At 39.3% G+C, this 25,928-nt stretch overlaps 1 protein-coding gene across 2 annotated transcripts in view; it reads right to left on the reverse strand.

The window, feature by feature from the left end:
• Positions 1-25,928, reverse strand: part of OXCT1 (3-oxoacid CoA-transferase 1) — a 186,345-nt gene that overhangs the window by 75,249 nt on the left and 85,168 nt on the right. For both annotated transcript variants that reach the window (XM_004388439.2, XM_023742498.1), the window contains 5 exons: positions 24,699-24,813; positions 19,212-19,306; positions 16,877-16,925; positions 8,934-9,006; positions 8,251-8,326 (listed from right to left, as the gene is read on the reverse strand). In XM_004388439.2, the coding sequence (XP_004388496.1) occupies positions 8,251-8,326; positions 8,934-9,006; positions 16,877-16,925; positions 19,212-19,306; positions 24,699-24,813 (408 nt within the window). The remainder of the gene's footprint in view (positions 1-8,250; positions 8,327-8,933; positions 9,007-16,876; positions 16,926-19,211; positions 19,307-24,698; positions 24,814-25,928) is intronic.

The raw sequence follows: 25,928 nt of genomic DNA on the forward strand, positions 1-25,928 counted from the left end.
TTACATTCCCACCAACAGTGTAGAAGTGTCCCAGTCTCTCCACAACCTCTCCAGCATTTATTGTGTTTTTTGGATTAATGCTAGCCTTGATGGGGTGAGATGATATCTCATTGTAGTTTTGATCTACATTTCTCTAATGGCTAATGATCGTGAACATTTCTTCATGTGTCTGTTAGCTGCCTTAATATCTTCTTTGGTGAAGTGCCTGTTCATATCCTTTGCCCATTTTTTAATCAGGTATTTGTCTTTTTCTTTGTTGTTGTTGTTGTTGAGGTTTTGTAGTGTCTTGTAGATTTTAGAGATTAGATGCTGATCGGATTTATCATAGCCCAAAATTTTTTCCCAGTCTGTAGGTTGTCTTTTCACTTTTGGTGAAGTCTTTTGATGAGCGTTAAGTGTTTGATTTTTAGGAGCTCCCATATATGTAGTCTCTCTTCTGGTGCTTGTGCATTGTTACTTATGGTTCGTATTGTGTTTATGCCATGTATTAGGGCTCCTAGTGTTGTCCCTATTCTTTCTTCCATAATCTTTATTGTTTTCAATTTTATATTTAACTCTTTGCTCCATTTTGAGTTAGTTTTTGTACATGGTGTGAGGTATGGGTCATGTTTCAGTTTTTTGCATATAGATATCCAGTTATGCCAGCACCATTTGTTAAAGAAACTGTCTTTTCCCCAATTAACGGACTTTGGTCCTTTGTCAAATACTAGCTGCTCACAGGTGGATGAGCTTATATCTGGATTCTCAATTCTGTTCCATTGGTCTATGTATCTGTTGTTGTACCAGTACCAGGCTGTTTTGACTATCGTGGCAGTATAATAGGTCCTAAAATCAGGTAGTGTAAGGCCTCCCACTTTGTTCTTCTTCTTGAGTAATGCTTTATTTATTTGGGGCCTTTTCCCTTTCCACATGAAGTTGGTGATTAGTTTCTCCATCTCATTAAAAAATGTTGGTGGAATCTGGATCAGGATTGCATTGTATCTGTAGATTGCTTTGGGTAGAATTGACATTTTCACTATGTTGAGTCTACCTATCCATGAGCAAGGTATATTTTTCCGCTTAGGCAGGTCTCTTTTAGTTTCTTGCAGTAAGAAATAGGAATATTTAAACTCTATTGCTTCTGTTCACATTAACTAATGCTATTCCTTTCTCTGCCAGCTATCCCCAACTTCTCCTTCTTATCTTATCAAAATAATGACCCATTTATTTAGCAAGAGACGATGGAAAAGCTCAATATCATCAGTCAGAACAAGGCCAGGGGCCAACTGCAGAACAGACCATCAACTGCTCTTATGCAAGTTCAAGCTGAAGCTGAAAAAAATTAAAACAAATCCACGAAAGAGAAAGTACAACCCTGAGTATATCCCACCTGAATATAGAGACCATCTCAAGAATAGATGTGATGCACTGAATGAACACTAATGACTGACTGAAGACCAGACGATATGTGGTGTGACATCAATGACATCATACATGAAGAAAGCAAAAGGTCTTTAAAAAGACAGGAAAGAAAGAAAAGACCAAAATGGATGTCAGAAGAGACTCTGAAACTTGCTCTTGAACATAGAGTAGTTAAAGCGAACTGAAGAAGTGATGAAGTCAAAGAGGTGAACAGAAGATTTCAAAGGGCAACTCGAGAAGACTAAGTAAAGTATTATAATGAAATGTGCAAAGAGTTGGAAATAGAAAACCAAAAGGAAAGAACATGCTCAGCATTTCTCAAGCTGAAAGAACTGAAGGAAAAATTCAAGCCTCAAGTTGCAACAGTCAAGTATTCTATGGGGAAAACATTAAACGACACAGGAAGCATCAAAAGAAGATGGAAGGAATACACAGAGTCATTATACCAAAAAGAACTGGTTGATGTTCAACCATTTCAAGAGGTGGCATATGATCAGGAATTGATGGTACTGAAGGAAGAAGCCCAAGCTACACTGAAGGCCCTGGCGAAAAACAAGGTTTCAGGAATTGATGGAATATCAACTGAGATGTGTCAACAAACGGATGTAGTGCTGGAAGTGCTCACTCGTCTATGCTAAGAAATTTGGAAGACAGCTACCTGGCCAACTGACTAGAAGGGATCCATATTTATGCCTATTCCCAAGAAAGGTGATCCAACTGAATGTGGAAATTATTGAACAATATCATTAATATCACACTCAAGTAAAATTTTGCTGAAGATCATTCAAAAGCAGCTGCAGAAGTATATTGCAGGGGAACTGCCAGAAATCCATGCCAGATTAAGAAGAGGACGTGGAACCAGGGATATCATTGCTGACGTCAGATGTATCTTGGCCGAAAGCAGAGAATACCAGAAAGATGTTTACTGTGTTTTATTGACTATGCAAAGATATTTGACTGTGCAGATCATAACAAATTATGGATAACATTGCGAAGAACTGAAATTCCAGAACACTTTATTGTGCTCATGAGGAACATAAAGAGGCAGTTGTTCGAACAGATCAAGGCGATACTTCGTGGTTTAAAGTCAGGAAATGTGTGCAACAGGGTTGTATCTTTTCACCATACCTATTCAGTTGGTATGCTGAGCAAATAATCCGAGAAGCTGGACTATATGGAGAAGAACAGGGCATCAGGACTGGAGGAAGACTCATTAACAATCTGTGTTATGCAGATGACACAACCTTGCTTGCTGAAAGTGAAGAGGACTTGAAGCACTTACTGATAAAGATCCAAGACCACAGCCTTCAGTATGGATTACACCTCAACATAAAGAAAACAAAAATCCTCACAACTGTACCTATAAGCAACATCATGACAAATGGAGAAAAGATTGAAGTTGTCACAGATTTCATTTTACTTGAATCCACAATCAACACCCATGGAAGCAGCAGTCAAGAAATCAAACGACCAACTGAATTGGGCAAGTCTGCTGCAAAAGACCTCTTTAAAGTGTTGAAAAGCAAAGATGTCACCTTGAAGGCTAAGGTGCACCTGACCCAAGCCCTGGTATTCTCAATCGCGTCATAGGCATGTGAAAGCTGGACAATGAATAAGGAAGATCTAAGAAGCACTGGCACCTTTGAATTGTGGTTTTGGTGAAGAATATTGACTATACCATGGACTGTCAAAAGAATGAACAAATTTGTCTTGGAAGAAGTACAACCAGAATGCTCCTTAGAAGCAAGGAAGGCAAGATTGCGTCTTAAATACTTTGGACATGTTATCAGGAGGGATCAGTCCCTAGAGAAGGATATCATGCTTGGTAAAGTAGAGAGTTAGTGAAAAAGAGGAAGACCCTCAATGAGATGGACTGACACAGTGGCTGCAACAATGGGCTCAAGCATAACAATCAATGTGAGTGTGGCACAGGACGGGGCAGTGTTTCATTCTGTGGTACATAGGGTCGTTATGAGTTGGAACCAACTAGATGTTACCTAACAACAACAACATAGGTTAAGCTCTGTATTATGTACTTCATGCGTTACCTATTTTAATCCATTATAAATAGTCCTATAAAGTAGGTACTAGCATATTACTCCTATTTTACAGACGAGCAAAAGTAGCCAACTGCCTAAGGTCACACTGCTAGCAAGTGACAAAAATTCAATCTAGGTCTGTCTCACTACAGGGCCCTTGTTTTTAACCATGATGAGACCCAGAAGGGACCCCTGAGATGATCTAGTCCTCATTTTACAGATGAGGACACTTTAACACAAAGAGTTTAAGTGATATATTCAAGGTCATAACCCTGATTACTAGTAGAACCAGAAGGAAACCTCCAGGCTTGGTTTTCTATGCTCCTTTTACTACCCTGTATGGCCTTTTCCTAAAATTTAAAAATACAAATACATTCTGATTTCCTACACAAATAATCATTTCCATAAACTGTCACTCTGACTTGCTGATCCTCAGTGATCCTCCCCAATTTCTTTAAAGCTCCCAAAAGATGCTAACTTCTATGCCAAAGGCTAACTTAGAATGACCAATATTTTTATAATTGAAATAGTGATGTAATTCATAATTTGTTAAGGGTTCGTACTATTAATGGGTCAAAGGTATTTTCCCTTATATTTTAAATATGAATTATGATCAATCTTCAGTACACTTGGTTGAATGCTGGGATCATCTAGGGAGCTTTAAAAAATCCGAGTGATGAACTAAAAGATTGGAATCTCTGGGGGTGGGATCCAGGCATCAGTATTTTTTAAACCTTCCCAAGTGATTCCAACATGCAAACAAATTTAACCAGTGCTATAATTATTATGGGTAACCTGATGGCACAGTGGTTAAACGCTTGGCTGCTAACCGAAAGGTCCATGGTTTCGAACCCACCAGCTGCTCCACAGGAGAGAGATGTGGTAGTCTGCCTGTGTAAAGATTTACAGCCTGGGGAATCCTATGGGGCAGTTCTACCCTGTCCTATAGGGTTACTATGAGTCAGAACTGACTCGACAGCAGTGGGTGGTTGTCGTTAATTATTACTGAAACTTCAAAATAACATCAGAAGATATTAAACCAAAAGAGCTAAACTAATGCACTCTGAAACACTTTATCAACTATATTAAACAACCTTCCTCAAAAAATTATTAGAGCAAAATCTGAGAGATTTCAAAAACATTGTCAAATCATAGAACACCAGCCTCAATTATTTAACCAAATTGCTTTTAGTTGGTGCTACAGAGAAACAATGCAATTCCTTAAACACACACATAAGAATAACCTGAGTTACTAGCCAAAATAGGGTTCACTCACATATGAGCTCATAATCATGGACACTGTTTCCATGCACATAATCAGAAAGCAACAACATAGAATATAATGAACCACACTCATGAATTAAGATACTGATTACAGTCCTTTCTCCAAAGCTAATTCTAAAGGCTTCTTCCTTGATGCACGTCATTATTAAATGAAAACTGTTAGCATTTCACAAGCATGTTTAAACATCACAGGTTGAAGAAGCTAAATGATGCCATTAAGAAATACACACAAGAAAAAGACTTTTGGTAAGGATAAGACATATATAATTTGCAACAAAGTTGTCCTTAGGTGCCGTCGAGTCGGTTCCAAGTCATAGTGACCCTAAGTACAACAGAACAAAACACTGCTGGTCCTGAGCCATCCTCACGATCGTTGTTATGCTGGAGACCATTGTTGCAGCCACTATGTCAATCCATCTCGTCGAGGGTCTTTCTCGTTTTTGCTGATCCTCTGTTTTACCAAGCATGATGTCCTTCTCCAGGGACTGATTCCTCCTGATAACATGTCCAAAGTATGTGAGACAAAGTCTCACCATCCTTGCTTCTAAGGAGCATTCTGGCTGTACTTCTCCCAAGACAGATTTGCTTGCTCTTTTGGCAATCCATGGTATATATTCAATATTCTCCACTAACACCATAATTCAGAGGTGTCTATTCTTCTTTGGTCTTCCTTATACCACTGTCTGGCTTTCGCATGCATATGAAGTGATTGAAAACACCGTAGGTTGGGTCAGGTGCACCTTAGTCTTCAAGGTGACATCTTTGCCTTTTAACACTTTGAAGAGGTCTTTTGCAGTAGACTTGCCCAATTCAATGGATCTTTTGATTTCTTGACTGCTGCTTCCATGGGTGTTGATTGTGGATCCAAGTAAAACGAAATCTGTGACAACTTCAATCTTTTCTCCATTTATCATGATGTTGCTTATTGGTACAGTTGTGAGGATTTTTGTTTTCTTTATGTTGAGGTGTAACACATCAACATTTTGCCTACAGAATCCTTTAATATTGCAACTAGAGGCTTGAATTATTTCTTCAGTTCTTTCAGCTTGAGAAATGCCAGCTGTGTTCTTCCCTTTTGGTTTTCCAACTCCAGGTCTTTGCACATTTCCTTATAATAGTTTACTTTGTCTTCTCGAGTCGTCGTTTGAAATCTTCTGTTCAGCTCTTTTACTTCATCATTTCTTCCTTTCGCTTTAGCTACTCTGTGTTCAAGACCAAGTTTTACAGTCTCTTCTGACATCCGTTTTGGTCTTTTCTTTCTTTTTAATGATCTTTTGCTTTCTCTATGCATGATGTCCCTGATGTCATTCCACAACTCGTCTGGTCTTCAGTCATTAAAGTTAAATGTGTCAAATCTATTCTTGAGATAGTCGCTAAATTCAGGTAGAATATACTCAAGGTCATACTTTGGCTCTCATGGACTTGTCTTAATTTTCTTCAGCTTCATCTTGAACTTGCATTGAACAATTGATGGTTTGTTCCGCAGTCGGCCCCTTCCTAGTCTGTCTTAGTCTGGAAGCTCTGCTGAAACCTGTCTACGGTGGTTGACCCTGCTGGCATTTGAAATACCAGTGGTATAACTTCCAGCATCGTAGCAACACACAATACACCCTAGTAAGCCAAACCGCCAGACAAGTGGTGGTATACACATATAAACCAAACCAAACTCACTGCCGTCAAGTTGATTCTGACTCATAGAGACCCTACGGGACAGACTAGATCTGCCCCATAGAGTTTCCAAGGAGCACCTGGTAGTTTCGAACTGCCAACCTTTTGGTTAGCAGCCGTAGCACTTAACCACTACAGTATATATATATTCAGGTATGTGTGTGCATGCATATATATTCATATATATAAAATTAACCACATAGGGGTCACAGTTACAGATACCTCTTAGACATAACCAAACAACTTGTGAATTTGGTTCTCTGGGATTGAAGGCTTAGGACCATAGTCTCACGGGACAACTCAGTCAACTGGCATAATATAGTTTATAAAGTTTATGGTCTACATCTTAGCTTTGTGAATAGTGTTTGGAGACATAAAAGGTTGTAATCAGCCATCAAAGATACAACTATTGATCTCTACCTATCTGGAGCAAAAGAGAAAGAAGGAAACCAAAGATTCAGAGATGACTTGTCTACAGGGCTAATAGCTTACACGAGCCACTGATTCTACCCTGACTGTTCTAATCAGGGCCTCATTAGATGGATCCTGATAGAATGGGAGAAAAATGTGGAGCAGAACTCAAATTCTTAAAAAGTCCAGAATTACTGGACCATTTGAGACTATAGGACTCCCAGAGACTATTACCCTGAGATACTCTTTAAACCTTGAAACCAAAACTATCCCCTGAGGTTATCTTCCAGCTAAATAACAGAGTGGTTCATAAAATAAAGAATATAACCTGTAGGGGGAGGGGAAAAGATCTTTGTTTTTTAGAGGGTTTTCTCCATACATTTCATTCCATGGTGAACATATAATCCTCTTTGTTAACCTACCTGGTTGTAGTTGAAATGACATAGCAGTGGGGACCACGGGATGGCAGTGGGCACAATTATTTGAAGCAGTTAAAACTGAAAACTTTAAGAATATGGATATCTAACAGAGAGAGAGTTTAAGCCTTAAATTTTTGTTAAAGTTATCTCAGAAATAAAAGGATATTTAAGGTAATGCTACAGTATTTCAATCACAAAAGCTGACAAGATTCCACATTCCATATGCTTTTTTAATAGGTTAAGCTTGAGGCCTAGAGATTGGGAAACCCATTGGGAAAGGAGTGTTTGTTTGCTGCTTGGGGTGAATTTTTAGTTTATTTTTTTCCTTACATCAACAACAATTCGGGTTACCTGCAGCTCTACTTCACTTTGTCTTTACTCTGGACCTACAAAAGTCTCTATCTGGGACATTGCTGGTCTTGTGCCTGAACTAAAGAATCAGTGAACACCACTCTGGCTCTTACAGCTTCTATTCAGAAGTGATACATGCCACTTGATAATCATTTAAAAATAAAGTCATTCAATAAGAAAAAAAAAAAGTCATAGGTTTTGCATTCCATAATGGAAGACAATGTGATGCATTACTTCTGGCATCATATGACCGATCAAAACTGGATTTTAATCACTATGAATAAAGAATTAATAGAATTAACATAAAATTAGTTATCTTCTTAATTGTTCTTTCTAGACGATAAATATTTGCATTTCCTACCTTTTATCAGGGTATAATTAAACCATCTCCTAAATGTATTTTTTTATCTTCCCCAACTCTGTTTTTCTAAGGAAATGGTGTTTTGGCCCTGACCTTGCCTATTTTTTGCCCCAACAATGGAGTAAAACTGGTAAATATCTCTCAGTAATTGCTTAATTAAAATTTGATTCACATAAGAAATACACATTAAAATATTTCTTCACTTTTTCAATAGTTATCTTATGCTCTCATATCAATTTGACAGGATTTTTCTTAATAATTTAAAAAATAATTATTCTGACCCAAGCATAATCCAAAATTAAAAATTGCTACTTACAGGTATCATCCAGTTAGCCAGGTCACCATATCTGGAAACCTGCATTGCTCCTAGCATTGTTAGATCAACATGTCCCCTGAGAAGAGAAAAGGGGAGCTATGAAGCAAATTTTACAAGTTTTATGTATCTTTTGCTGAAAATCATCATTAAAATTAGTAAGTGATTCTATGCCCCCCAAATACATCTGCTTTCCCCTACCCCACAAATGATTTCCAAATAGATCAGCTCTAAGCTCACACTTATTATTAACACATTAAGAGTTCTTTAAAAATTATGCTCTATATTGGATCCAAAACCAAATTAAAAACAGGTGTATATAATGAATTTGTTTCCCTCAGTGGAGGAAGGGATACAAGTTGATTTAAAGGCAAGCTAGAAAGTGAACATACAGTTTGAAGAAAGTGTTTGATCCTCAGAAAGACACTTAGCAATGTTTACTTCAATATAGTTGACACACGCAGATACATACGCCATTTTGGGGGCTGTTTTAATAATAGCAGGCTGGAGACTTCAATTCCCAACACTCAGTTTGAATAATTTCACATACTGTTGCAGCCAAACAGACGCATGATAGTTTTATGGCTGGGGGACGTGCTGTGTTCCAGGGCCTTGCTAACTCACTCAGGGGATGACTCAGCTCATTCCACACCATGTGAAACATGAGGGGCCCAGTTATTACATACCCTCTAATCATTGCAAATGATTCATCGCTGGAGAAATAAGAGGCTCCTGGAAGAACAGTAACTGTTTCCTTGCCTAAACACACACACACACACAAAAGAAAGAGAGGAAAAGAAAACACTATTAGATTTTTAAGAGTATCATAGTAAAGAGAGGTCTGTACCCTCTTCTCTGTTTCTTAAAGAACTAAGTCTTCTTTACCCAAATGCAGTGGCACAGGAAGAATGAAAAGGTACTGGGGACACAGTGGGAACCATCTGATCCCGTGAAGAGATGTCACTGACATTGTTTACAACTGTCCTCACAATGTAATAATAAAAAATGACCAACTTTTGATTTTATTACTGTTTTGAAATTATCTACACAAAATGTCCACCTCTACTGTCTATACCCAGGGGAACACCACCCCTACTCCCTTCACAAGACACTGCTAAAATGTTAATAGGAGTGAGGAAGAAAGGAGTTCCTGGGATGACACCTGTCAGAATCCAGTGCTACTGTAAGCCACTGGGGCAAAAAGATAGCAAAATAAACATGATCATAAGAAGAAATGCAATTTGGAAGGGAATGACACAGGAGATGCCCCCTCAGATATTTTTAAAAATCAGTGAATAGAGGACACGTCTACTTCTAACATAATTAGAACTGAGCCCTCTTCTTTTAATCTTTCTCTCTCTTTTCCCGTTCTCTCCCTCCCTCTTCTCTATCTCTTTCTCTCTCTGCCCCTCACCTTTCTTCCTTTTCCTATAAGACCATATTATAAACCATGGAATTTTGATGAAATCAGGCAAAACATATTAATACTGGTCAATATATTTAGTGTTAACTTCCAAGGCGTCCTCTTACATCTGAGAGTAAAAGTTCAGACCTGGAAAAGACCTTTGAGGGCAACCTGTCCGCACACAACTAGCATCACCTGATGCATATCTGAGCTGCTTCCTTCTTGTGATCTATTTCCTGTTTGTTCAGGAGCTACAAGAGCCTGAAGGCAGCTTCATCTCAGCCAGAAAAATGCTCACGTCACTCTGGCAAAGATAAATCTGAGAACGATCCAAACACTGCCCTAGTGTAATGGGACGAACAAAAAGGAGGGGAAGGAAAGCTGTGATTTCAAGCATGAGACTGGAAGAGGGAAAAGCTCCAGGGTACAACAGGATCGGAGCGGTCCACCCACTCCTAGCTGTGCGACATAGCTATCCCTCAGCTTCTCAAGTCTCCACTCCTAGCTGTGCAACATAACTATCCCCTCAGCTTCTCAAGTCCTTCCTGAAAGCTACCTTGCCCATCAGCATCCCTCCATTTGAGAATGTGTGAAGAAAGAATAAGCCTATCTATATCATGCTGAAATATTTATTCTCCACAGGAGTATGATTATAAATGATGGGAACATTTTCACATCTTTCAAAGTACCATAAAGCTAAATGGCTTTGGAAAATACTTTCCGATATGGTCACTTTCAGACAACACGTAAAATTTGAAGGATTAAATGAGATAATTATGTAAAGTCCTTACTTTAGTGACTGGCACATAGGAAGGGCTTCATAAATGTTAGCTTTAATTGTTGTCATTATTATTATTCCTCTCTCCAAACCTACTTATAAAAGCAACAATGCCAATGCCACTTTAGGGATGAATGCCACAGGATTGACTGATATGCTGGGGTTATGCAGCCAGCACATGAGCTCTAGGTTTTAGGAAAGGCATAACACAACTAAATATCTGCTTAACACAACTTCTTCTATGTCCAGCAAATTCAGATCCTCCAATCCTGCAAAGTGGAGGGTCAAGGAAGAAAAGTTTGTAGGACAAAAAAGAGAGAGAGAAACATAAAAATCACAATTGTTTGTTCTGTAAGTGCTAAATCACAATGCCTTCCAAAGGGAAATCTCCACTAGTTGACGGTACATCATACAAAACCAAAAACCAAACCTGCTGCCATCGAGTCAATTCCAACTCATAGCAACCCTATAGGGCAGAAGAGAACTGTCCCATAGGGTTTCCAAGGAGTAGCTGGTGGATTCAAACTGCCGACCTTTTGGTTAGCAGCCCTGTTCTTAACCACTGCCCCACCAGGCCATTTACCATTTTATAGGAAACTTTGAGATTAATGGATAGAGCTTCTGCTCTCCTCCATGTAATTTATGAAGCAAAATTTTATTCAAGAGCCCAGAAAACAACTCTCATGAAAAAAAGTTATTGCCAGGCCCCTGCTAGTGCATTCTGGTATCTTGTAAATTACATTCTTCTGAAGAAAAGTTAATTTTCAGCATTTTAAAACAATATTGAAGCAAAAATAAACATCCTAAGTTGGAGTTCATGTTTTTCAAATACAATACCCAAATCTGGTCATGAAAAGTCATGTAACTATAATCAATGTCACATAAAGAGGGCTTTCTTATTTGATTATTTGATTGATTTTTGTCTTCTCCAACTTTTCGATGTGTTTTTCTAAACCCTTTCATGATGTTTGGACAAAAGAATTACTAAACTTCATAGTTACCAAGTTCTTGGCTCATGACTTAATAGGGCATTCTCTGGGTATCAAATAAATATCTACTATGTGCTACGTACAAAACACCGTTGGCCTAAACTAGTGGTTTTCAAAAGTTAGCAGCCATCAGAATCACATGGAGGGCTTATAAAAATGCAGTCCCCAGGTGACGCTGATGCTGTGAGTCTAGGGACCACACTTTGAGAACCACTGCTCTCAGCAAAAGGAGCTATCTGGCAAGAGAGATAAATATACACAAATAACTACAAGGGAAAATGTGGTATGTTTTTAGAGAGACATTATACGTGTGGTAGTTTCAGGGGAGGACATGTCTGAGTTACAGAAGGATTTGGAGAAGGCAAATAAGCTGGGACTTGAAGAAGAGGTATGATGCATTTTCAATAGGTAATTCCTGGTGGGGACATGGGGATAAAAGAGGAAGGAGGCAGAATACAAAGCTGGGGGAAAGCACAGTAAGAGCAAAGGCATGGAGAAAGGAAAGTATGTGTCATGATCAGAATACACCTAGTGGTCTAGTGTGGGTAGACAAAGGCATCCTTGTAGGGTTTAGTATACGATAAAGCTGGAAAGGTAGGCGGCAACCACTAGATAGATCTTAAATGCTGTGCTATTTGCACATTCATCTACAGGCCTGTGCCTGTGGTACATACACCTCTAGAGCAGGGTTTCTTGTCCTCAGCCCTACTGACATCTGTGGCTAGATAGATACTTCTTTGTTGTGGGGTGCTGTTCTGGTTATTGTAGGATGTTCAGCAGCATCTCTGGCCTCTATTCACTAAATGCCAGCAGCACTCCCCCAACTGTGACAATCAAAAATGTCTTCAGACATTGCCAAATGTCCCCTACTGGGGTGCAAAATCACTCCCTCTGCCCAGTGACAACCACAGGGCAAGGGCCAGGGATATTTATAAGCCACAAGATTAACATGGTAGTTCTTTCTAAAGCAGTTTAATCAAGGGTAAGTCTTTTAAAGCATTAGTTGTATGATAAAATAAGCAAACAATATTAAGAAATAAAGAATGCAAAATGCATATTAATATGAAAGCTAAAGCAGAGACTTCACAGTTGCATTGAACTACTTCATGTTGAAGCCCAGATCTTCATAGAACCTCTGAAATGTTCTAAGCCCCACCTTCTACACATCTGTAAAAGTCATGTTATCAAGAGGGGTAGCTTAATGTATAAAGAAAAAAGCCCATGGGCCAGGAGCAGAAGACTGTGTGACTTCAGTCTCTAGCAATGTGATCTTGAGTACAGCACTTCACCTTTCTGTGCCTCGGTTTCCCAATCTGTATAATGCGTGTCTTTCAAAGCTGAAATGGTGTGATACTTGTGAAAAAGTATGCCGTATGCCATATAGTGCTATATGAATGGTAATTCTTTTTTATGGAACCATGTGAGACTATTATTTAGAAGAAGAAACCCTTAGAAATAATTCCATTATTTTTTAAAATTTTTAATATACTGATTATACCCAGAAACATAACTCTTGTGTTCATTCAAAGTGACTTGCATACAAATCTTTTCTAATTAACACAAACAATGGACTGATCTTCCAGGTAATTTCCAGGTAATTTTGGGAGTTGAGGAAAGCACCAATTTATATTCTGTATTCTCTGGTTCAAAGTATTTCCCATCTAATATGGAAAGCTCCATAATTAAAAGGGCCGAAAATCACTAAGACTTTGATGAGTTGGGATATTATTAAAGTGATCTGCAACTTTGTCTCCCATAAAAAATGAATTCTTGTTTTACAAATTAGTTTAAGATTATATGCGGCTTTTCAGAGGTTGAAATGTAACACTGGTGGCTTCATTAAGACTGAGCCACTTTTAACTTCAAGGGAATCAGAAATGCCTGTTTAATAGTCACTGAAAAGATTGACTACTTTTCCAAGGAAAGTGGGTTTATGAACTCAAGCTTGAAATCTAGAAAGTGGAGTTATTCATTTTGCAAATAACTCACTAACATCATAAATTAATTAAATCAAGCAGCAAATATTTTCACACATCAACGAACTATTGCTAAAGGGTACAGTACAATTAAATTACAGCCTTGGTTAGATGTTATTGCTTTATCACAGTGGGCCTTTCAGAGTTGAGTTAACTAATTCAACTATTCAACCAGAAGCTGCTTTATTTCCCAAAATCCTAAGTAGCAAACACCAATTCTACTTGGCAGTTGGCCTTTATGTTCAGCTCATATTACTTTTCTTCTGAGATATACACATACTATTTTTAAATTTGAAGAATAATTCTTTTGTGGGGGTAGAGTGAATAGCAGTAAGAGAAAATGGTGCAGAAAATCATGCTAGAACATAAAAATTATCACCTTATGGGCAGCCCCATTCCAAGGAGAATTTACAGCCCAAACGTGGGCAGCATCACTGCCTCAAGCACAGGCAGTGACGATGGCCAGAAGGCCTGGCCTGTTCTTCCTCCTCTCAGCTGCTAATAGATGTGACTCTATGTCCCAGTCAGAAATATGTCTAATAAAAACTAAAGCAGAGGAATGCAGGAACAAGAGAAGACAAGACTAAGTCCACAATTCAAACAAACTCTGCATTGCTTACATCACTGGACTGTACTGAGCGGCAGAGACATACATACTTAAGCATCTTGTACCCTTTGGAGGATGTTCTCCCACTCCAGTGAAGACTAGAGGAGTATAAGTATCACCTATGACAAAAACACCCCAGTGTGTTGGATCTTTTCTTATTCTGCAATACAGATCCACTCTCCACCCTCCTCCATTCTGAGAAGGCTGACCTATTTTGACTTGAGATTGATCAACAGGAGGCACAAAAGGGAGATCTAGCAGTGGAGAAACACGCCACCTGGATTGCTGCAAGTTGGCTGTGTTCCTCTACCAGAGGCCATAGTTCCTGTCAGGTGGCCTCTCCTACAGCTGCCCCTTTAGCCTGCAGGTGATAACAGCTCCCTATGGTATTTCACCATCCCTTCCTGATTGCCCTTAACCCTGTCCACACCCTTGCAAATTAACTGTGATGGTTAAGATTGTATGTCAACTTGGCTAGGCCATGATTCTCACTGTTTCAGCAGTTGTACAATGTTGTGATCACCCCCATGATGGAATCTGCTGAGTGGTACTGGCGGAGGTGGAGCCCATGGCAGCTCACCGCTCCCTCAGTTTCATCTCTCTGCCTTCTGCCAGTTACTTTCTGCCTGCGCACCTTGCCAAGGTTTTTGGCTTGTTCCAGACTCAGCAGCTGCCTCTTGCTGCCTCACCTCTGGTTCTTGGGTCTTGAGCTAGCAGCCTACCTGCTGATCTTGGAATTCGTCGATCTTCACAGCCTGCGAGCAAGAGTCCTGTTCCCTGACCTGCTGATCTTGGGTTCACTAGCCCCTGCAGCTACATCAATCAGGAAAAACCCTGAGGCCTTGTCTGCTGATCCTGGAATTCACTGACCTTCACAGCCTGTGAGCAGGAGTCCCCCTCCGACCTGCCGACCTTGGGTTCACCAGCTTCTGTGGCTCCGTGAATTGGGAGGCCTCTACCCTGATCCACAGACTTGGGATGTCTTAGCCTCTACAGTTGCGTGAGCTGTTTCCTTGATATAAATCTCTCTATACATATACTTATAAGCTTTACTGGTTTTGCTTCTCTAGAGAACCCAGCCTAAAACATTTGGTACCAAGACAGTAGGGTGCTACTACTCTAAGAGATACCTAAAATGTGAAAGCAGTTTTGAAATCGTGAATGGATAGAGGAGCGGCAGCAGCAGAGGACCAGCAGCAGCAGAGAATCTGCATCAGTAGAGAAGTGGCAACAGCAGAGAACCGGCAGCAGCAGAACCAGGAGACCAGTGCCAGGTGGCAATGGAGCCGACCCACGGAGCGAGGGAGCTGAGTGCCTGTGCACAGGAGGCTTCCTGGCGGAATGGAGCGCCTCTGGGCACTTACCGGTGGAACTACAGAGCTTTTGAACACTTGCCCCAGCTGGGCAGATGCGGGCGTGAGGCCCGAGAAGCCGAGAGGCTAAGAAACCAAGAAACAAGCTGAAGAGACATGGGATGCAAGAAGCAAGCTGCCTCAGTCTCAAAAGGTATGGCCATGACCTCAGGGGTTTCAAAGGGTGGAGCCATGGCCTCTGGTGCTTCTAAGGGTGGAGTCGCCACTCAGATGGACTGGGAGAATGGTGCACCCAAAGCCCAGGGAACAGAGTTACTGTTCAGTGGGCCTGGAAAGTGGGGCTGAAGCCCAGGGCCAAGGGGCCTCCACTCAGAATCTGGAGACTGTGGCCAATACCTAGAGTCTGGAGCGCAGGGCCATTGTGTAAATTGTCTCAGAGAACAGAGGATTATTTGCAAAGCCTTGAGGGCTAATGTAATGTGTTCTGCTGACTTGCTTGGTGCCTGTTATCCCTTCTTTTCCTCCAGTTTCTCCCATTTGTAATGGAAATATCTAGCGTGTGCCTGTTCTGCCATTGTACCTTTGGAAGCAGATAACTTGTATTCTAGATTTCACAGATGAAGAGGAAGTTTTGGATTTTGGACTTGGAGTTAAGACTTTTGCTATGATATGATGGTATGAATATGTTTTGCATGTTGCAAGGATGTGATTTTGGGGGGGCAAAGGGTGGAATGTCATGGATTGAATTTTGTCCCCCCAAAAATGTGTGTATCAGTTTGGCTGGGCCATGATTCTTGGTACTGTGTGATTTTCCTTTATACTGCAAATCCTGCCTCTATGATGTTAATGAGGGAGGATGGATGGCAGTTGTGTTAGTGAAGCAGGACTCAGTCTACAGAATTGGATTGTGTCCTAAGGCAATCTCTTAAGATATAAAACAGAGAAGTGAACAGAGAGACATGGGGACCTCATACCACCAAAAGAGCAGTGCCAGGAGCAGATCGTGTCCTTTGGACCGGGGGTCCCTGCACGGAGAAGCTCCTAGTCCAGGGGAACATTGATGAGAAGGCTGACAGAGCGAGAAATCCTTTCCCTGGAGCTGACACCCTGAATTTGGACTTTTAGCCTACTTTACTGTGAAGAAATAAATTTCTCCTTGTTAAAGCCATCCACTTGCGGTATTTCTGTTGTAGCGGCACTAGATGAGTAAGACATTATCCCTTCCTTAAACTCGACTCAATTATCCCATTTGACAATGCTATCTATTTACAGCTAGGACCCTAAATTGATTGTCCCATCAAAGCTCTTTCCATTAATCTTGCTCCACGCGCCATCTGCATTTTTTCCTTTATGTTAATCTGATCTGAGTTACAGGAGCCCTCGAGTAAACAGCCCAGGCAAAGAGGGACTGGGAAGACATCTCCCCTGGTCAACAAAAATACAATGGAGCACTCTCCAGGAAAAGAAAAAGATTCAAGCCCAAATCTTAATTATTATTTGGCACAAAACTAAACTGACAGCAAAGAAAACACTAAAAAAAATCTGTAATAAGTTAGTTTACCTGCATTGATTAGATCTGCATCAACTTCATTTTTTAATGGATATGGACCCTGTCAAACAAAGTGCACGTTCAATTAGTAAAAGAAATTTCTTGCTGAATCACGTACTAAAACTGTAATACAAATAGCTTCCACCCAAACCCTAAGAGATTACCATCAAAAGATTAAGGTGACCTTTTAAAAATAATTCCTATGTTTCAAGACTGTGTTTCTCATATTGATTAGTTTTTCTCCACACTAGTAATTGTGACTGGACAAATGAGAAAAGTATTTTCTAAATTTGAAAGAAATGTTATTAGAATTATAGTTCAATAAATCAAAATTTAATTACTTAGTACCTATTATGCAGCCAATGTTATTCAGAAACCTTTCTGGTAATATCAATGAGTACACACTAGTCATATTATTTTCACTAGAAGGAGTCACAGAGGTAAGGTTTCAGCTTTCTGATGTGCAGGACCTAAAGATCTGAATTTGGGGTTCTAACCTTACCTCTCGTTTCATCTAAATTTTTATATCCTTATTTTCCCTTTGCCTAGTTATTCTTGGTTACTTTTTTTTTTAGCTTTATAATTTATTTTATAAGACATCTTTAATTATTTGAATGGTACCAGTAGTTACATAGAATAACACATATTAAGAATAAAAAGAAAAAGTTACGAGGTGGAACCAAAAAATGAGGCTAGTATAGGAAATACGGGCTGTGAAATTTTTTATGTGCTTTCTAAAGAATTTATTCTATAAATAAATTGAATTGGCAACTAATGTTTTATTATTGTTGTTAGGTGATGTCAAGTCAATTCCGACTCATAGTGATTCTATGTACAACAGAACAAAACATTGTCTAGTCTGGCACTGCATCAGACAATGTTCCACTGATTTCTTAAGGTTTTCACTGGCCAATTTTTTTTAGTAGATCACCAGGTCCTTCCTCCTGGTCTGTCTTAGTCTGGAAGCTCCGCTGAAACCTGTCCACCATGGTTGACTCTGCTGGTATTTGAAATACCAGTGGCATAGGTTCCAGCATCACGGCAACACGCAAGCCACAATAGTATGACAAACTGACAGATGAGTGGTGGAATGTTTTAGATCTGTATAAATTTTCCTTTAAACATTGACCATGGGTAATTCTCATAAACTTATTTTCCTTGTCTGCAAAATGAAGGAGTTAGTCACATTAGATAACCTCTTCAAAAAAAAAAAGAAAAGTTGCCATCAAGTCGATTCTGACTTATAGCGACCCTATAGGACAGAGCAGAACTGCCCCACAGAGTTTCCAAGGAGCGGCTGGTGAATTTGAACTGCCAACCGTCTTGGTTAGCAGCCGAGCTCTTAAACACTGTGCCACCAGGGCTCCTACATAACCTCTAAGATACCTTACATCTGAGTCTTTGACTTCAACATGAATCTGATTTTTATCTAGACACATATCATTTTTGTTTTTGAAAATGTTTAATTTTGATTATTGCCTGAACCAATCGGCATCAACTATATGGCTATGATAATTTGTTCTATTTATATTTTAAATACTGGAAATGCATTTTTCAAGTGTACAACTGTTATTACATCAACAGTTAAGCTCTACTAAGAATAATAAAAGATTAGAATATTATAAACTGGCAAATCATAATCCCTACCAGTTAAAATTAAATAAAAAATGTCATTCAGGCAGCAGAAGTATTTCTAAATTTTATTATAATATTGAATAAAAGTATGCCCTAATATATAAGAACATTGAGTTCCTCAGGAAGGTTAATCTCGAGGAAGAGAAAATGCTACTCCTCTTGGGATAACACAGCCTCAAACTAAGAATTAAATGAAAAGAACGTCTAATACTTTTTGAATTGATCAACCATTAAAAAAAGTCCCTGGCCTAAAGCAGAAATCTTACTCTTCAGTTTCTCATTCACAGCCTCAGCGATTTTTATTATAGAAATGTTAGCAACATTCCTTATCTTGTCCAACCACAGAAGAGTTAGAAATAGTAAGCTGAAAAGCAAACTGTGAGGTCTCGCCAAAGCACGGACAACGAGAGGGGAGATGCTAGCTGACAGGCTGACAGATGGACCGGTGGGGGGGGGGGAGGACAAACGGGAAGTCAGAAAGCTCGTATAATCAGGAAATTACTGTCTAGGGCACAAAATACAAAACTAGACGTTCAGAATTACCACCCTTAAACAGAAAAAGTTAAATATTTTATTATGATGGTGAAAAGAGAGAAAAATAAGGTTGGAAACTTTAAGCTAACAACTGCCTTGGTGATCAAAAGATTTCACTGTATGAAATATCTCATTCTCCATTAACACTGAACAAATAAAAGTTTAATTTCCATCTTACCAAACCCAGGACTCCATTTTCACTTTGAAGATGAACAGTCATATTTGGACTGATAAAATTGCTGGCCAGGAGAGGGATTCCTATGCCCAAATTAGCTGGAAAAAAAGATGTTAAGGTCGAGAGTACAGAAAGCAGAGAAGTTGTGCCATAAACTTTCTACTTACATAAATCTGAACCGATGCCTTCTTTCAAGGGCAATTGCTCTGAATATAGTGACTAAATAAATTGTTCAGTCACTCTCTGGCCACTATTTTGTAATTTTTCAAAATGATTATCTCTAATTAGTCATATCTTTTTCAATGACATTGATAAGCTTTCCCCTAAAGATATCAAAACAGTGGCTTCAATAGGCTCCCAAAGAGGTCACTTTTGTTGTAAAACACATTTTATTTTCATTTGAATAAAATATCGATAGTGTGGACTCATGTATTATGACTGATAAACATGGTTTTGTCTTTGTTTAAAAACTATTCTTACTATTCAAAACTTCCACTAATGGAGATTTAATATTTAAAAACAGGCTTGTTGTTGTTAGGTGCCATCGAGTCAATTCTGATGCATGGCAACCCCATGTGTGCAGAGTAGAACTGCTCCATAGGGTTTTCAAAGCTGTGACCTTTCAGAAGCAGGTCACCAGGCCTGCACCTCCGGGTGGGTCTGAACCACCAACTTTCCAGCTAGTAGTGAAGTGCTTAACTGTTTGCACCACCCAGGCACTCCAAAAACAGGCTATTTTTAAATTTTTTTTAAAAAGTTTTATGACACCACCAAAATGACTGCCTAAAAGTGTACTTACTCCTTGGGGTCACTCAGGTGCCATTCTTTGGTAACTGAACTTTCTTGAAGACAGAAACAGGAAGTAAGGTTTATGTTTCAGCAAATACAATTGAGATCATATAAAACACAGCTTTATTAAGGTATCACAGGACTAACGGAAGGTGTTGAATCTTCTTTCCTATGATGTGAAAATAGAGTCAACCATACTTTGTCTGCATTGGTGTGGGTTCAATCCTGCTTCTCAACAGAGGCAGGTCAGCGAGATCCTCGTCTCACACTGTCTGTAACGGCTCTCCACCCGTCCGCTCCCACGGTGCACTTGAAACCTCACCAGAATTAGTGCAAAGAATGATGACACTTTGATGAGATTTCAGTAACAGTGAAATCATTACAAATCATGACCAGAAAAAAAAAAAAAAATCTATTTGCTGCCATATTATAAACGACAAAGAACACCTGGATAATAAAATGAGCCAGGTCACTTCTTGTGGGTACAGTAAGTCTATGAGACTATGAGAATAGTTAGTTGGCTCACCTTTATCAAATCACAATCTAGTGCACCATTATTTGTACTTGATTTCTCATAGTGATGCACAGAACACATTGAGATATTAATTCCATTATGAGCAGGGATTTTCAGTTAAGAGCAACCCAAATTATAAGCCTTATACCTCAATTCTTTCATCATATTCTATAATTTTCTAAGTTCTTTAATACTTTTTAGTAAGTCAAACACCAGGGAGAGAAAAGTATAAACTTTGGGTTGAAAAGAGTAGATCATATGGAAACATCATTTGCAAGAATTGTCTTGCAACTATTTTCCACAGGCAATAGACAATCAGTGAATAAAGAACACCTGTTGTTGACGTTGCATGCCATGAGTCGATTTTGACTCAACTGCCCCATTAAGGTTTCCTAAGCTGAAATCTTTACGGGAGCAGATCACCAGGTCTTTTCTCCTGTAGAGCTGCTGGTGGTTTCGAACCACTGATCTTTGGATTAGCAGGAGAGCACCATTATTATAAGATTGAGTTATACATTCAGTGTGTAATTATCAAAGGCAAGCCAACTGTCTGGGTTTGAGAAGAAACCACAGTGATTAGCTTTCACCTGCTAAGTCAATTTAGTTGATTTCGTATCTTGCTAATAGAAGAGTTGGAAAGGGAAGCAATTTTATATTCTCTTCCCCTATGAGTTCCCAAAGTAACACAAGGTATACACTGAAAAACAAAGAAAAATGAGACTGTTGTTGTAGTTGTTAGGTGTCACTGAGTCATCTACAGGACACAGTAGAACTGCTCCCCCATAGGGTTTTCTAGGCTATAAATCTTTATGGAAGCAGACTGTGACGTCTCTCCTCTGCAGAGTGGCTGTTGTGTTCAAACCGCTGATCTTTCAGTTAGCAGTTGAGCACTTAACCACTGCACCACCAGGGCTCCTTGAAACAAAATGAGGTAGTGGAGGTAAAAAGAAAGGAAGAAAGGTGAACACTCCCAGTCAAGATCACAGTCTGAAAGATGATATTCATGGACCAGGGGAAGCTTACAGAATGGAGACATTTGTCACATTTCTAGTTCCTTCTGTCCTGGTTCTTTAAATACACTTTCACTGTATTCACCATTCAAAAATAATTTATCTTATCATATATTACTTGTATTTTATAGTTTTATGCTCGATATAGTGAGAATTCACAAAATGGCAGACTCACTGGTATTTAAACACATTCAAAATCCAAATACTAACTATACTGAATTATCTCTACCCTCTTTTTTTTTAAAGTAGTTAAAGCAGAATTTGAATCGTACACTGAGTATCTTGTAAAACATTAGACATAAAAGGGTGCACTCACTCATGGAATCTTTGCCAAGCAAAATAAGCGGATTGTTAAGAAATCAGATCTTATGTTTCGTATGCAAATGTAAGAAGTTAGAGAAGGTAAACAGTACTGGTTACAACTAGCACTTCTGAGATTTGAAACCCTTATCTAGGGTCATCTCTTTTCTCAATAGTCTCTAGCCAAATATCAAGTTGTACTGAAACGCACTGTATACAAACATACCTCGGAGGTACTGAGGGTCTGGTTCCAGACCACCACAATAAAGTGAATACCGCAATAAAGCAAGTCACACTAATTTTTTGGCTTCTCAGTGCATATAAAAATTATGTTTACACTATACTGTAGTCTATAAAGTGTGCAATAGCATTGTCTAAAAAAAAAACAACACATATACCTAAATTAAAAAATATTTTATTGCTAAAAAAAATGCTAACCATCATCTGAACCTTCAGTGAGTCTTAATCTTTTCGCTGCTGGAGGGTCTTGCCTCAATGTTGATGCATGCTGACTAATTACGATGGTGGCTGCTGCAGGGTTGGGTGGCTGTGCCAATTTCTTAAAATAAGGCAGCAATAAAGTTTACTGCATTGATTGACTCTTCCTTTCACAAAAGATTTCCCTGTGGCATGTGATACTGTTTGATAGCGTTTTACCCGCAGTAGAACTTCTTTCAAAATTGGAGGTCAATCCTCTCAAACCCTGCCACTGCTTAATCAACTAAGTTTATGTAATATTCTAAACCCTTTGTTGTCACTTCAACAATGTTCACAGCATCTTCATCAGGAGTAGATTCCATCTCAAAAAACCACTTTCTTTGCTCATCCATAAGAAGCAACTCCTCATCCATTAAAGTTTTATCATGAGATTGCAGCAATTCAGTCACATCTTCAGGATCTACTTTTAATTCTAGTTTTCTTGTCACTTCCACCACGCCTACAGCTATTTCCTCCACTGAAGTCTTGAACCCCTCAAAGTCATTCATGAGGGTTGGAATCGACTTCTTCCAAACTCCTGTTAATGTTGATATTTTTAACTCCCTCCATGAATCACGAATGTTCTTAATGGCATCTAGAATGGTGAATCCTTTCCAGAAAGTTTTCAATTTACTTTGCCCAGATCCATCAGAGGAATCACTATCTATGACAGCTATAGCCTTATAAAATGTATTTCTTAAATGATAAGACTTGGAAGTCAAAATTAGTCCTTGATCCATGGTCTGCAGAATGGATGTTCTGTTAGCAGGCATGAAAACAACATTAATCTCCTTGTACATTTCCATTAGAGCTCTTGGGTGACCAGGTGCATTGTCAATAAGCAGTAATATTTAAAAAGGAATCCTTTTTTTTCTGAGCAGTAGGTCTTAACAGTGGGCTTAAAAATTCATCAAACCATGTAGTAAACAGATGTGCTGTCATCCAGGCTTTGTTGTTTCGCTTATAGAACACGGTCAGAGTAGATTTAGCATAATTCTTAAGGGCCCCAGGATTTTAAAAATGGTAAATGAGCTCTGGCTTCAACTTAAAGTCACCAGCTGCATCAGCCCCTAACAGAGTCGGCCTGTCCTCTAAAGCTTTGAAGCCAGGCATTGACTTCTCCTCTTTAGCTATGAAAGTCCTAGAAAGTCCTAGATGGCATCTTCTTCCAATATAAGGATGTTTCATCTATTGTTTAATGTAGTCACCTTCATCACTTATTTTAGCTAGATCTTCTAGATAACTTGCTGCACCTTCTATATCAGCACTTGCTGCCTCACCTTGCACTTCTATGTTATGGAGATGGCGTCTTTCCTTAAACCTCATGAATCAACCTCCATTAGCTGCAAACTTTTCTTCTGCAGCTTCCTTACCTCTCTCAGCCTTCACAGAATTGAAGAGAGTTAGTTAGGGCCTTGCTCTGGATTAGGCTTTGGCTTAAGGGAATGTTGTAGCTGGTTTGATCTTCTTTCCAGGCCACTAAAACTTTCTTCGTATCAGCAACAAGGCTGTTTCACTTTCTTATCATTTGTGTGTTCACTGGAGTAGCACTTGTAATTTCCTTCAAGAACTTTTCTTTTGCATTCACAACTTGGCTGTTTGGCACACGAGGCCTAGCTTTTGGCCTGTCTTGGCTTTCAACACGTCTTCCTTACTAAGCTTAATCATTTCTAGCTTTTGATTTAAAGTGACAGATGTGTGACTCTTCCTTTCACTCGAACACTCAGAGGCCACTGTAGGGTTATTAACGGGCCTAAGTTCAATATTGTTGTGTCTCAGGAATAGGGAGGCCCAAGGAGATGGAGAGAGACAGGGGCATGGCTGGTCAGCGGAGCAGTCAGAACACACACAACAATTTACTGGTTAAGTTCTTCTATGGGTGCGGTTCGTCGTGCCCCAAAACAATTACAATAGTACATAAAGGATCACTGATCATAGATCACCATAACAGATACAATAATAATGAAAAAGTTTGGTATATTACTAGAATTTTCAAAATGTGACACAGAGACATGAAGTGAGCACGTGCTGTTGGAAAACAGCACCAATAGACTTGCTCGAGGCAGGGTTGCCTCAAATCCTCAATTTGTAAAAAACGCAGTATCTGCAAAGTGCAATAAAGTGAAGCACAACAAAACAAGGTATGCCTGTGTTAAAAAATAGCTAAGCAAAGTATTGCTTGCCATTTTGTTTCAAGAAGGCAAAAAGATTACAATTCCAATCTGATATATATTGATATCTTTGGGTTTTATACCACATTTTATAAAAATTGATCAGTTGCTTTAAAAGTTTACCATGGAACAAATACAGATGAACCACTATGCAGGAGGCCTAGTACCCTGATCAATTTGGTAAAAGTGAAAGCTATGTCTTTTCCCATTCCCAGAGAACAAAGGATACCATACATGCCGTCTTCAAATTCAAGAGCTGCCCGCTTGATGATACGTTCCCTCACGCTATCTCCAGGCTTAACAGATTTGGCTTTTCCATCTTCCTCTTTCCGGATTGATAGACGCTTTAAAATAAACAGAAATAAGTTCTTCATGGTTGAAGATAAGCCATGTATTTTATCACCGCTAAAATATAAAATTTTACTGGACAAAAATTTAACTGTCCCTCATTACTACAGTAAGGCAAATCTGCAATATTCAAAAAAAGAATAACTTGGGTGACATTTGGTGACAAATCATTCTTTGGGAATTGAACGACATAGGTCAGATTTGTTTGAAGAAGAAGATAGACCCATTCTGTCTCTTTGAAGCAAATAATCCCCCTATCACTATCGCACTGATTGCTACTGCTGTTATTCTTAAGACTCCTGAAACTGAATTCTCCACAGGTGATCAGGGATTGAGCCAGAACAAAGAAAAAGGATAAGACCTTGGAAATCTGTTTTTGCAGGGCTGTCAGAATGTGTTCACCAGGTGTTGTTGCTGCCAATTTCCTATTTCCACCTGTGGAGTCTAGACTGGTTTTACTACAACTGCATCACAGGTATCGATCATAGAAATATCCAGAAATAGGCAAGAAACTATTTCCATTATAAAATGACTCTGACATGGACTCCTGTTCCTGTTTGCAAATGCTCCATCCTTTCTCCCTAGCCCCCTGACACTAGTTTTGGATTGCAGAATGTCCTTCTGTTTGATGTCCACAGGGTGGTAGGTATCTCTGATTCCCTAATATCCCCTGCTACTTACTGCATGTCTATTATACTGCTAATCCTGAGGCACTTCTGAACTTTGATATCAATTCTGGCCCAGGTAGCCATTCTTTATGCTCTCAGTGTCCTTGGATTACCTCCAATGCTCTTGATACCACTCCTTGCCATGATCTCTACCCACCAGCTGCCCCAGCCTAATGGAAAATGATGTTCTTTCTGCTCTATATGGAAGTGCAAAGCAACTTCAAGACAGATAGACATTTATGAACAATGAAACGTTAAATGTCCAGCAGGGGTGAAGCCACCAAAGACCTTATTATCTTTCTCTACTCTGGGGCAAGCAGCCATAACCATGCATCTAAGTTAGGACAGTTACAGAACCCTGTAGGGAACAGTCTAGGGAACCACATGACTTGGTGATATATACCTTGGGAACACAAGTGACTCTCAGGCTGGACAATAACACG

Source organism: Trichechus manatus, unplaced genomic scaffold (assembly GCF_000243295.1).
Source record: "Trichechus manatus latirostris isolate Lorelei unplaced genomic scaffold, TriManLat1.0 scaffold00212, whole genome shotgun sequence".
Taxonomy (NCBI): Eukaryota; Metazoa; Chordata; class Mammalia; order Sirenia; family Trichechidae; genus Trichechus; species Trichechus manatus.